A 13,744-nucleotide genomic window follows, 5' to 3' on the forward strand; every position below is an offset into this window, starting at 1 on the left:
CTTTCTCCATTTTGCTGTAACTTCATCCCTCTTAGCCCCAAATATTTTCCTAAGAACCTTATTCTCGAACACTCTTAACTTCTGTTCCTCTCTCAAAGTGAGAGTCCAAGTTTCACAACCATACAAAACAACTGGTAATATAACTGCTTTATAAACTCTAACTTTCAATCTTTTTGAAAAAAAGACTAGATGACAAAAGCTACTCAACCGGATAATAGTAGTCATTTCCCATATTTATTCTGCGTTTGACTTCCTTTCGAATGTCATTTACATTTGTTAGTGTTGCTCCGAGGTATTTGAATTTGTACACCTCTTGACAGGACATATTTAAGATTTTTATATATCCTATTTATTTCTTACTAATTCTGGTTAGAGATATAATCATATATTTTGTTTTTTTTTGGGTGGGGGGGGTTTACTTCCAAACCTATGTCATTACTTGCTTTGAGTAAAATTCCCCGTTTTTCCCCTAATAGTTTGTGGATTTTCAGCGGAATACAAATTACAAACATAAAATACGACGTCGGACACAATAAAAGCAGTAAGACTGCTTTTTATTCTAGGATGATTAGCGGAAGAACCTTTTAAAGTACAGTAGTACCACAAAATCTCGACTTGGTAATTCAGTTTTTGTTTATACAGGGTTAGTTAAAAGTCCCGCACCACCTAAATAACTTTTGAAGCATACGGTTCAGTGACATGAAACTTGGTATGTGGGGATAACCATATACTAACAACTCAATAATGGTATCATCGAGTTTTTTCTACTCCAACTCTCTTATTTTAAATGGAACACCCAATATATATTTTTATTTTTGAAGAGTGCTCGTTAAGAGCTTTTCAAAAAGTACCCACACTCGATCCGTCTGTAAAAATTCAGTGTTGCTAAGTCAAGAAAACAGAAAAATGTATCGAATATTAAAACAATAAAATACTCCTTCCTTAACAGAAACAAAACAAAGCTAGCTCATCTTCTAAATTATGTGTTCAAATTGGTAGCCTTCAGCTGCTTTACAATGTGTCACTCGATCATAGAAACCATTTAAGGAATGATTTAACCAGGCTTTAGGAATATCTTGCACCACTTCCATTTTTATTTAGCAACACTGAGTTTGTACAGAAGTATCAAGTGTGGGTACTTTTTGAAAAGCTCTTAGTGAACTTTATTCAAAAATAAATAAAAAAAATATATTGGGTGTTCCATTTAAAATAAGGGAGTTGGAGTTACTTACGGTTAAACCGGGAGTAGAAAAACTCGGTAATACCATTATTGAGTTCTTAGCATATGGTTATTCTCACCTACCAAGTTTCATATCACTGAACCATATGCTTCAAAAGTTATTTAGGTAGTGCATTTCTTATTTTAATATTCGATACACTTTTCTGTTTTCTTGACTTAGCAACACTGAATTTGTAAAGAAGTATCAAGTGTGGGTAATTTTTGAAAAGCTCTTAATGAGCTTTATTCAAAAATAAAAATATATATTGAGTGTTCCATTTAAAATAAGAGAGTTCGAGTTACTTCCGGTTAAACCGGAAGTAGAAAAAACTCGGTAATACCATTATTGACTTCTTAGTATATGGTTATCCCCACATACCAAGTTTCATGTCACTGAACCACATGCTTCAAAAGTTATTTAGGAGGTGCGGGACTTTTAACTAACCCTGTGTGTATGTGTGTGTGTGTGTGTGTGTGTGTGTGTGTATAGGCATGAGATATTGGTTACAATCCAGGCCACGTGTTCCATGACAACCATCGAGCACGAGGCTGTTCGCAAGTAGGCCTACTACTCCAGTAATAGGGCCTATGTACTTTGTTGCGTGGAAACCGCGGACTATTTCCGTTTTCATGATGCGTTTCTATAGTAACAGGGAAGAGATCCAGTCCAGTGGACTGAAAAAAGGTCTGAGCCACTAATACAAGAAGACGGGGACGTATATGACGTCTTGAAGGAGATAGCAACTCAAAGGAAGCAAAAGAAAAGAACTGATGCAGAAAAAATAGCGAACAAGGGAAATGAAATGGACAAAAGTAGAGGAGTTGGATGAAGAGAATGCCTTGCCTGCTATTCATAAAAGCGTTTTATTTTGACAGATGTAGCGCTGTGACCCCATTGCTTCATGGTTACACGATGCCTAAAAGAGCGGATAACGCAATTTAAATACACTTGGTCAGAACCGGCACAAGAATTCACGAAGATGTCGCAAAATGGAAGCATTCATATCGGTCGTCATCCTCGACGAGTGGATAATGTTAAATGGGTGGTTCAGGAATTCTGGTACCGTTCCGGGCATTCGATATTTTAAAGGCGATATAGTTCTTAGAACGACTTATTTTCGGGAGGAAATTAAACATGAAATCTCGCTCATATAATATTATGCTTGAAGAGAGAACTTTCAAAATAAAATATATGCAACCCTCACTCGCTATTCCACTTTTATTGCTCGAGTTCTGCTCATTTCCCTTACTCTTCTACCCTTTCTCTTGTTCACATTTTATTACCCTTGTTGTACTTGTCTTCTCCTTGTTATCGCTGCCTTAACTTTGTTCTCGTTGTTTTCCCCATTTTCTTCAAGTCTTTCCTTTGTTCTTCTTGTATTTCCCGTTATTGTTATTGTTTTTTCCTCGTTGTACTAGCCTTCTCCTTGTACTTCTTGTCTTGTCTTTTTTCTTTGTTCTTCTTGCCTTCCCCTTCTACTTTTATTCTCCTTGTTTCACTTGTCTACCCCTTGTACTTGTCTTCTCCTTGTATTATCTTCTTCTTCTCGCTGGTTTCCCCTTATTCTCCTTTTCCTCTTGTTTCTCCTTGTTCTCCTTCTTTTTCGCTTGTCCTCCTTCTTTTCCCCTTATTCTCTTTCTTTTCCCCTTATTCTCTTTCTTTTCCCCTGTTCTCTTTCTTTTCACCTTGTTCTCCTTATTTTCTCCTTATTCTCCTTCTTTTCCCCTGTTCTCTTTCTTTTCCCCTTGTTCTCCTTATTTTCCCCTCGTTCTCCTTATTTTTCCCTTCTCCTTATTTTCCCTTGTTCTCATTTATCCGTTTTTCTCCTTTATCCCTTGTTCTCTTTTATCCCTTGTTCCCCTTCTTTTCCCCATGTTCTCTTTCTTTTCCCCTTGTTTTCCTTATTTTTCCCATGTTCTCCTACTTTTCCCTTTGTTTTCCTTCTTTTCCCCTGTTCTCTTTCTTTCCCCTTGTTCTCCTTATTTTCCCATTGTTCTCCTTATTTTTCCCTTGTTCTTCTTTATCCCTTGTTCTCCTTTATCCCTTGTTCTCCTTCTTTTCCCCTGTTCTCTTTCTTTTCCCCTTGTTTTCCTTATTTTTCCCTTGTTCTCCTACTTTCCCCTTTGTTCTCCTTCTTTTCCCCCTGTTCTCTTTCTTTCCCCTTGTTCTCCTTATTTTCTCCTTGTTCTCCTTATTTTTCCCTTGTTCTCCTTTTTTTCCCCTTATTGTCCTTGCTTTTCCCTTGTTATCCTTGTCCTTTTCTTGTTCTCCTTGCATTTTCCGTTATAATTGTTGTACTAGTCTTCTCCTTGCTCTTGTTGTCTTCTCTTTGTTCTCGCCGTTTTTCCTTAGTTCTTTTTGTCTTCCCCTTCTACTTGTATTATCCTTCTTCTACTTGTTTGCCTCGTGTTTTACTTGTCTTTTCTTTGTTTTTATTGTCTTCTCCTTCTTCTCGTTGTCTAATTGTTCTCGCTGTTTTCCCCTTGTTCTCGCTGTTTTCCCCTTGTTCTTCTTGTCTTCACTGTGCTACTTGTTTTCCCCTTGTTCTCCTTGTTTTTACTTGTTATCCTTGACTTTCCCCATGTGTTTCCCTTGTTCTTTCATTTCCTTTGTTCTCCCTGTCTTCCGCTTGTTCTCCTTTTATCCCTCTTCTTTTCCTTGTCTTCTCCTTGTTATACTTTTCTCCTTTTCTCTTTATATTGCCCTAATTCCACTTTTCTTCTCATTGTTCTCCTTATGTTGTCCTTCTTCTTCTTCTTGTATTCTCATTGTTCACCTTGTATGCGCCTACTTCTAAATGTCTTCTTGCTGTCCCCGTCTTACTGACAGAATCAGAAAATTGGATACTGACAAAATCACAACTTACAAGAATAGAATCAGAAAAACAGCAATTTCTTAGACTTTTAGTTAAATACTTTCTACAGGACAAGAAATATAATGAACATAAGGAAGTAATTTCATATAGTCAACTAGGTCTATCTCATCATGAGCGGCATCACCATCATGAGCAATTGGCTTTAGGTTAATTTGAGCCTGTACGTGTCACAAGATGCTCTTGTTCTGATGATCGTTGTTTGATTTCCCTCTATTTGTGTACCTTTTAAGTTGGTATTGAAATGTTTTCTTCCGTAAGTGATTTTATTTCATTTTCTGTAGGGAATTTTGTCAATTATTTTGATTTGCATGGATATCTTCTAATATATTACAATTTTAATTTATTTCCAATATCTATATATTTTTTTCTATCCTGCGTAATTCTTAAAGTGGACGTAAAAGTCATATTTTCGCTGATTGAAGTTAGACTTTACATTTTCAGTTCAAGATCCAGTTTTCATTGTTATATTTCAGGATGGATTTTGATGTCATATTATGCAATCGTAATTCTATGAACATTTGTTTTCCAAAATTACATTTATTAATAATTTAATTTATTTTGTAGTACTTCTGAAATTTTAGATCTATATTTTTTTATATATGAGATTATTAAGTTTATTTAACCAAAGAGATAAAAATAGAGGGATATACGACGGTTTCCGGATAACTTACGGCAAATGTTTTTTTTTTTTTATTTAAGCGATAGTATCACGAGATGTCGTATTTCGTTTGTTATATGATTTCCATTGTTTATGGTCGCATCCTCAGATGGCATTATGATGCACTGTTATCGCACAGAGATCGATATGAATTCAGCTGTGAGTCGACCGCCGTGCCTTACATTCATATTACTAGTATGTTGTCGCATCACTTGATGGGAGTGTGATTTGGTTTTCGCATTTAAAGTATTATTACACTCACTGCGTGATATAATTGTGAGCCGACCGCCGTGCAGAATGAATGTGACCCTATGTGTTTTTAGGGTGGGTATGTGTGCTCTAATGCTATTCCAAGTACCATAATAAACACGGGTAGAATGATACTGTATCGTATATACAGATGCAAAAATGAGTATTTATTTTCATTACGTAACAACACTATGTTCTAATTATGAAGTTAATGTAAATATATTGAAACACAACTGTGAGAAGATCATTGATAAATGTAAAAGAAGTTATTTAAAATTATTCAAAGTAAGCAACAAATAATTTAAACAGATAAGACTCTGCGCTTATAATTATTTTCTGTAATCTTTCCCGATCGGTCAGCCACTTTTGTTTAGTTAGTCGTTGCAATTTGAGGTCTCTTATGGCTGTAATGTTGGTTACTACTTATTTCACCGAAAAAATAATAACTTACGTTTAGGTGCGATAATTTGTATGCAATAATTCCAATACGACAATTATTTTGCGTTGTATTATACGTCTCTGACTCATTAAAATTGAACGCTTCCTTAAACCCTATTGTTTTATGAATGTATGAGTGAAATAGTCAATTTAATAATTTATTTTAATCGAATGAGCCAGAGTATGCTGTATGCTACAGAGTGATTTATTTAGAACTGACACATTTCTTTCATTAATTGTTTCAAAAGGAATTGTGCTAGCGACAACTTATTATACCTAAAATGTAGAGGAATTTTGGGAGATTATTTACCTCTATAGCAAATGTTGTCCGGCGTTGTCAAATCCGGAGATCTCGGTGGCCACACGTTCCTGGAAATTATTCGGTCGTCACATAACCGGATAAATGGAATCATGCTTCATCTATGAACCATGTGATGGACAATATGGCAGGATTTTGCACAATGAACGTCTGAAACCAACAGCAGAATATTTTGGAGTTTCGATTCCTTGTCACTAGATGCGCAGATGTTTATGTTTTATTCCTATTTTTGGCAGCTGTTTTCGACATTTTGTGTCAACGTGAAAATGCAGTACACATTAAATCAACGACTCTTCCTTGTGAAGCAATACTGGATTACGAATTCAATTACAGATACTCAACGGTTATACCAGAGAGAATTTGGTGTTCGCAATCCTCCCAAAAGAAACACAATACTGGGACTGGTAAACAAATTGGAAACAACTGGATCTCTGGTGAGTCAAAAGGGCAAGCATCGTTCATCTAGGCTTCCCACGGTTGTTGTTGACGTAAGAGCACGACTGGAGCAGTCACCCAAAAAATCATTAAGACCTTTGTCGCAGGAGACAGGGTACACCTACTCAATGTGTCAGAGAGCCTAAAACCATATAGGGTTACGGTTGTTCATCAGCTACAGGAACCAGATAAGGATAAAAGATTGAATTATTGTCGTTGGTTTCAGACGTTCATTGTGCAAAATCCTGCCATATTGTCCATCATATGGTTCTCAGATGAAGCATGGTTCCATTTATCCGGTTATGTGACGACCGAATAATTTCCAGGGACCTGTGGCCACCGAGATCTCCGGATTTGACAACGCCGGACAACATTTGCTATAGAGGTAAATAATCTCCCAAAATTCCTTTACATTTTAGGTATAATAAGTTGTCGCTAGCACAATTCATTTTGAAACAATTAATGAAAGAAATGTGTCAGTTCTATATAAATCACTCTGTACTTTCAGTCTGTATAGATTTGGGTCAATGTTTTATTATATTCAGAAATTTAATTTAACTTTCAATGGTGGTGAGTATATTTTTTTTTAAGTTCAACTGCAGGAATACTGACAAACTTTCGATATAAGAAAAACGAATTTACTAAAAGGTAAATGTTTTCCAAGCAAAATCGTTTTAATAAGTTACAATGGCGCAAAGCAGCTATATTTTCAAGAAAATTTAATTTAGATATCGACTTTTATTCGAAAAAAGCAAAGTGTGTGCATACAGATGTTTGATAATAAAGTGAAACGAATGTTTTATCCATATTAATTACCACACTCCCTGACGCTAGATTTCCATTCACTAGAAATACGGCAACCTGATGATTTTTTATTCATTTTTTTCGGGTTCTCATTGTTTCTATACGTGTTCATAAGATCTCACTTCCGCAGGCACATTGGCATTGCGGGTTGGTCATTTAATTAAAAAGAATATGTGTTGCGATTCAACAACGTACTCTCTGAACAAGTTCGCATCTCAATGGAGTTGTAAGAGAATACAATTTGTAGCAATCTTTTGTATTCTGTGTGTAACAATAAACGGTGCAAAATGGAATATTCACTGGTCTGGAAGCTTTAATCCATTAGCGTATTTTACGTTGGAGACATTTCAGGTATTGTATCATAATAATTTGGTAATTTAGAACAGAACTTCATGGATGTCACTAACGTATATAATTAGAAACAATGAGGGATAGGAAGAAAAAACAGCTTTGACAATGATGACACACATTTCCCTTTTATGGGTTTAGCAACACATTTGTACTTTTGTGATGCGAAGAAATTGTCATATAGAGTCTAATTTTGTGAACTATTTTTTTTATTTTGAGATGGGCAGGGCATGTAGCACGTATGGGTGAATCCAGAAATGCATATAGAGTGTTGGGGAGGCCGAGACGTAGATGGAAGGATAATATTAAAATGGTTTTGAGGAAGGTGTGAATGATGATAGAGACTGGATTAATCTTGCTCAGGATAGTAACCGATGGCGGGCTTATCTGAGGGAAGCAATGAACCTCAAGGTTCCTTAAAAGCTATTTGTAAGTACCATTAATTAATTAATTAATTTATTAATTTATTTATTTATGAACTACGTCATTCTATATCCACATAATGGCGGATTAGATGTATTCCAGTACTTAATCCGCCGTCACTCACTATACAATCATTACAAATTAACAATAGGCTACATATGGCAACCTATAATTATAAACGAGTGCTAAATATCTGTTTAACAGATTTCATTATTATATGGCTTTTAAGGAACCCGGAGGTTCATCGCTGCCCTCACATAAGCCCGCCATCGGTCCCTATTCTGTGCAAGATTAATCCAGTCTCTATCATCATATCCTACCTCCCTCAAATACATTTTAATATTATCCTCCCACCTACGTCTCGACCTCCCCAAAGGTCTTTTTCCCTCCGGTCTCCCAACTAACACTCTATATGCATTTCTGGATTCGCCCATACGTGCTACATGCCCTGTCCATCTCAAACGTCTGGATTTAATGTTCCTGATTGTGTCAGGTGAATGAAACAATGCGTGCAGACAGATTTTATTATTAATATTATAATTATTATTGTTATTATTATTATTATTATTAAAAATACAATATAGTATTAATGCTTCTACGTTTGTTGATGTAATATTATTTATTTTTTTAACAAATATATGTAATTCACTATCAACATATAATAATAATAATAATAATAATAATAATAATAATGATAATATTAATAATAATAATAATAATAATAATAATAATAATAATTTAGCGTCGATAGAATTTGTTATGGCGAGATGGAATTTCGCGAAATAAGACCGAGGATTTGCCATAGATTACCTGACATTCGCCTTCCGGTTGGGAAAAATCTCCGAAAAGCCCAACCAGATAATCAGGCAAAGCGGGAATCGAACAAACTCCCGATCGCAACTAATTATTATTATTATTATTTTTATTATTATTATTATTATTATTACTACTAATATAATTCATATAGCTAAATAATCTTTAAGTAAATTTAATATAGAAAAAAGAGTTAAAGTTGATGGTTTCAAATATAAGAGTTCAGTATATTTATTATTATTATTATTATTATTATTATTTTATTATTATTATTATTATTATTATTATTATTATTATTATTATTATTATTATTATTATTATTATGCAAGTGGGCAGAAATATTTTTGGAACAATAGAAGAAAACGTTTGAGTTGGTATGGACATTTAAAACGGATGATGAGAACAGAATACCTTGGAAGATACTGAATTAGAGGGCGGAAGGCCAAAGAGGAAGGGGTAGACCACGAGAATGTTGGTTGGATAGGGTTCGAGGATCATGCAGAGAATAGGACTGAAGTATGTGATGATGTTGCTATTGACATTTGGCGACAGCAGATTGGTTTGTGTTGAAGGGGAACCATTATTCACATATAATGAAATATTCCTAATAAAATATTATTATTATTATTGTTGTTATTATTATTATTATTATTATTATTATTATTATTATTATTATTATTATTATTATTATTATTATTATTATTATTTAGTTTAAGTATCGGCAACAAACTGCCTATGGTACTTAAGTATTTCACATTTTTTTTTTTTCACTCGTATCAAACGAAGAACTGAAACCTGCCAAAATGTATCTTCTTGCTTTCCTACGATCGTCCTTTTTTTTTTTCTTCATCATTCACCGTATATATCACACTTATATAATCCGTGGATAAATAAACAAATACGCTTTCCGTGTGGAATAAAGTAAGACGAAACAAATTTCCAACTCTTTCCTCTGGTGGGTAAAAGAAAATAGAGCTTTCCTCCGCACGTAGAAACACATTTCTCCTTTTCCAGTTTCTCTGAATTCTTTATAGCATCATTGAAGATGGTCATGGGGAATGGAAAGGAAATAGACATGTAGGTGATGGTCTGTCTGCCTACAAAATGTGAACTTGTGAGAAAATCGTGATGATGAGGCCACCGCACGCACATTTTGCCGTTATTCGCATGCGCAGGGGAGTCCGCGGGGGTAGTGAGGGGTGGCGGCGGCAGCGGTGGAGGCTAAATCGTCGTCCTCGGTCCAAGAGCAATAGTCGTACCGTCACCGCAGTAGAGAACCTGAACAGTACAGTTTCAGTATAGCGGAGGTGGTCGGTAGGGGCGCGTATGTCGCTCAACGACAGCGAGACGGGATCGAAAAACAAACGAAAGAGCAATCTCGAGTGTTGAGTAACATGTTTTACGGAGTAAATAAGCTACTCTAAATATTTAATATATAATTTACTTCATTGTTGTTGTTCGTAAGTTATAATCTTCAGTAATAAAATCGTCATTTTCATTCAAATAACCGTATAACGAAGTTATATGTGATTAATGTTTATACAGTAGAAACCCGCTTGTGTGTTTAACAATACATCCATACAGTGATCCAAGTGAAGCGAATATAGACGGATCATTCACGTAACTTGTGTTTCTGCTTTGTGCGTTTGTGTGTACTAACAAATTAGTGGATTGATGGGGAGCAATTCAATTTAATAGACAAGCCAATAGATTCCCCCTTCCATTAACAGAAACATATAATCATTATGCCTGAGTAGAGGATTACCGAGTGTTTACTCACCGGACTTCACAGTCTGTGAACTAACAAATAACTTAAAAAGTCGGTCCATTACGGCTTTTGGTTAACTATTAGTGCGAAAGCACCTAGTTTTACCAGCGTGACCTGTAAAAGGTTTTTAAAAGTGTGTGCATATATACAACTATCTGTCTACTTCTCTCTGAGTGTATCATCAAATTGGAGTGACATTACTAGATGTTGGATATATAAACATTAAGGTGTTTTTGTGATATCCTGGAATTTAGCAACCTTCGAACTTTCGTGATAAGCACTGTTTATTTAATCACGGTATATTGTCGAAAGAGCTCAAAGTTATCGTAATTAGAGATGCAAATCGTGTGGCTTTTCTTGTTTTAAAATCTCGCGTAGTATAAGAGTGATAAATTGGAGGGGTGTGTAGAGAACACTATGGGCTGTGTGCTACTGTGTTAGTGTTGTGCGACCGACGATGGCCGGTACTGCAGATGTGCGTGGTTTCCTCGGCCACCTTCTTCTGCACGTCTTGGTGGCCGCACTTCTAGCACCTACAGGTGAGTTTATAAATTACATTTAATACTATCGGGTATAGGAAAGTTTCGTCTATTCTGTAAACTTTCCCAGCAATCTTCAACCGTAAGGGTCGTAAACCTGTTTACTGCAGCTAATAAATATACGATATCAGAGCTTTAACAATAGAATTATAGAACACGTTTCAACATCGGTTCAATGTTTTCATGAATAGTACTTACAACGCGTGCGGATTGGGTGAAGTGAAAAGCTGAAATATATTTATTTATTTTTATATATTTATTTATTTAACCTGGTAGAGATAAGGGCATCAGGCCGTCTCTTCCCCTCTACCAGGGGATTACAACTACAATATTAAGAATACAATTACAATTATAATTACAATTAATATTAAATTTGCAAATGCAATAAAAATCAAAGCACTAAAAGATTAACTGACTAATAAAAACTAGACAAGTGCGATGATCAAGTCAGAATTTCCAATTCAGAGGATAATTTACAAAGAGGATTGTATACATTAAATAAAATATTAAAAGATTTTGGGATGGAAATTTCAGCACAAAAATAAAAAATAATGGCATTTTTAGGACAAGACCCAGTCAGAAGTAAGATAATACACAATAACCAATGCCTCGAACAAATGCAAAATTTCAATTATCTGGGTTGTGAAATATCTTATCAAAATGAAAAAGATGTGAACAAGAAAATTACCAAATTTACACAAATTCTAGGAATAATAAACAATACATTAAACGCTAAATTAGTACAAAAATCTACAAGAATAAAAATATATAATACACTAGCATTACCCTCCCTTTTATACGGAAGCGAGATTTGGACATTAAAGAAAAACACATGAACAGAATCAAAGCAACGGAAATGAAATTTTTCAAGACAGCAGGATATACTCTTTTAGACCGAAAAAGGAATGAAGAAATTTTAGAACAATTAGAAGTAAAGTCAGTAGAAGAAAAAATCAGCAGATACAAATTCAATTGGCTAGATCATGTAAGAAGAATGGAAAATTCAAGAATCCCAAAAATTATGATGCAATATAAACCTAGAGGACATCGTCGACCACGAAGACCTTTAAGAAGGCTGCTAGATGGGGCCGAAACAGGTCTACAGAGGCCTAATTCGTGAAGGATGATGATGATGATAAAAACTAGACAGTTTGTTGTAAAAGTTAAGAAGAGAGAAAATTTTTTTATTAACTAAGTAAAAATTAAACCTACTCTACGCAGTAAGAAAATGCTTAATAAGTTTGCTTTTGAACGCTACTAAATTCAGACAGTCTCTGATGTCACTGGGTAGGGTATTCCACAAGCGCGAAAGCGAGATTGTGTATGATGATGAATACGATGATGTCTTATGTGTTGGTATGGCTAGTATGCGGCTATTTTGCGTGCGTGTAAAGAGATTATGATATGATGACAGGTAACTGAAACGGGAGGCAAGGTAGATAGGTGTAGAGGTGTGAAGGATGGAAAAGGAGAACAAGAGAATGAAAATTTCTACATTCGTTAAGCCATAGCCAGTTTAGAGTTTGGAAGGATGGGGTAATGTGGTCAGCGCGACGGACATCACAGACGAAGCGAACACAAGAATTATGAACACGTTGTAATCTTTGCGACTGGTTGACACTGAGGTCGGTCAGTAGAGAATCACAATAATCGAAGTGGGGAATTACTAGTGTTTCCACTAGTATTTTCTTGAGTGATAGCGGGAGGAATTTTCGAATGCTGTTTAAGGAATGTAGTATGGAAAGCACTTTTTTGATTATGTGGGTTACTTGGCTATTCCAGTTTAAATGCGTATCAAAGTAAACTCCAAGGTTTTTAACACAGAAATATAGGCCTAACTATGTGTTTATCCGCGTTTATATATATGTATTTATTTGGCTTACAGAAAAGTACACAAGTTAGATGCCCATTCAATGCACCTTCTTAAAATAAATATAAGTGAACAATATTTAACTTATGATTATTGATAATGATTTACGTGAGTGACCAACGAGGCATCACTATGAGGCAACTAAGCCGGGAGATAATAGGGTAAGGTAGTTTCTTCCCCCCCCCCCATTGCACACATTGCCGACTAGTTGCATATTACATTAATCAGGCTTCAGATGCATACAAAGAATTGTTCTTTCTCTGACATATAATTTCAAGTGTGATGTACTGCCTGGTAGTAATGACTCAGTTTTGACAAATAATCAGAATAATAAATTGTGGTCGACCTTAATTTCTAGCAGGACTCAAACAAGGAAAAACTGAGTTAATCCAGGGAAAATATAAAACTGTGTTCTGACATGAATGATACATATATTTTGGTCAGTTATCTTTGAATACCGTAACTTTCCTGTAGATAAATTTCCTCAAATAATAAATTGAAGATGCTTAATTGTGAGTCCATATGAAGTGCGTTTCTTGATCATGGGGATATTAAATAATGAATTTCTTCTAGATCTAATATATAAACATATGAAAAATGATCAAATGTCACATACTACAAATTAAACATGACATCGAAATCTATTCCAGCCAAACATGGCAAGTATACTTACAGGAAGTAATGTTAATTGGATCAGCCTTTCTAATACATGAAAATTATGTGACCAGTAAATGTTTTCATACTTGCCCCATTCTGCGAGTAATAATTTCAGGGTAAAGGGAGTTCTTTCAGTGTCGGATACTTGAGGTCTTTTTCCTATAGTTAAAAAAACGATTATTAGATTAACTTTATTTTTCCTTCAGCATGAAATTGATGTTATTTTAGTAGGTTATTTTACGACGCTTTATCAACATCTAAGGTTATTTAGCGTCTGAATGAGATGGTGATAATGCCGGTGAAATGAGTCCAGGGTCTAACACCGAAA

At 35.1% G+C, this 13,744-nt stretch overlaps 1 protein-coding gene across 1 annotated transcript in view; it reads left to right on the forward strand.

The window, feature by feature from the left end:
- Window positions 1–10,221: 10,221 nt before the first annotated feature.
- LOC138693295 (cell adhesion molecule 2-like) overlaps window positions 10,222–13,744 on the forward strand; it is a 677,576-nt gene continuing 674,053 nt past the window's right edge. The window contains exon 1 of the mRNA XM_069817159.1: window positions 10,222–10,889. Coding sequence (XP_069673260.1) covers window positions 10,808–10,889 — 82 coding nt within the window. The 5' untranslated portion in view covers window positions 10,222–10,807. The remainder of the gene's footprint in view (window positions 10,890–13,744) is intronic.

The sequence above is a fragment of the Periplaneta americana genome, chromosome 17 (genome assembly GCF_040183065.1).
Source record: "Periplaneta americana isolate PAMFEO1 chromosome 17, P.americana_PAMFEO1_priV1, whole genome shotgun sequence".
In the NCBI taxonomy this organism is placed as follows: domain Eukaryota; kingdom Metazoa; phylum Arthropoda; class Insecta; order Blattodea; family Blattidae; genus Periplaneta; species Periplaneta americana.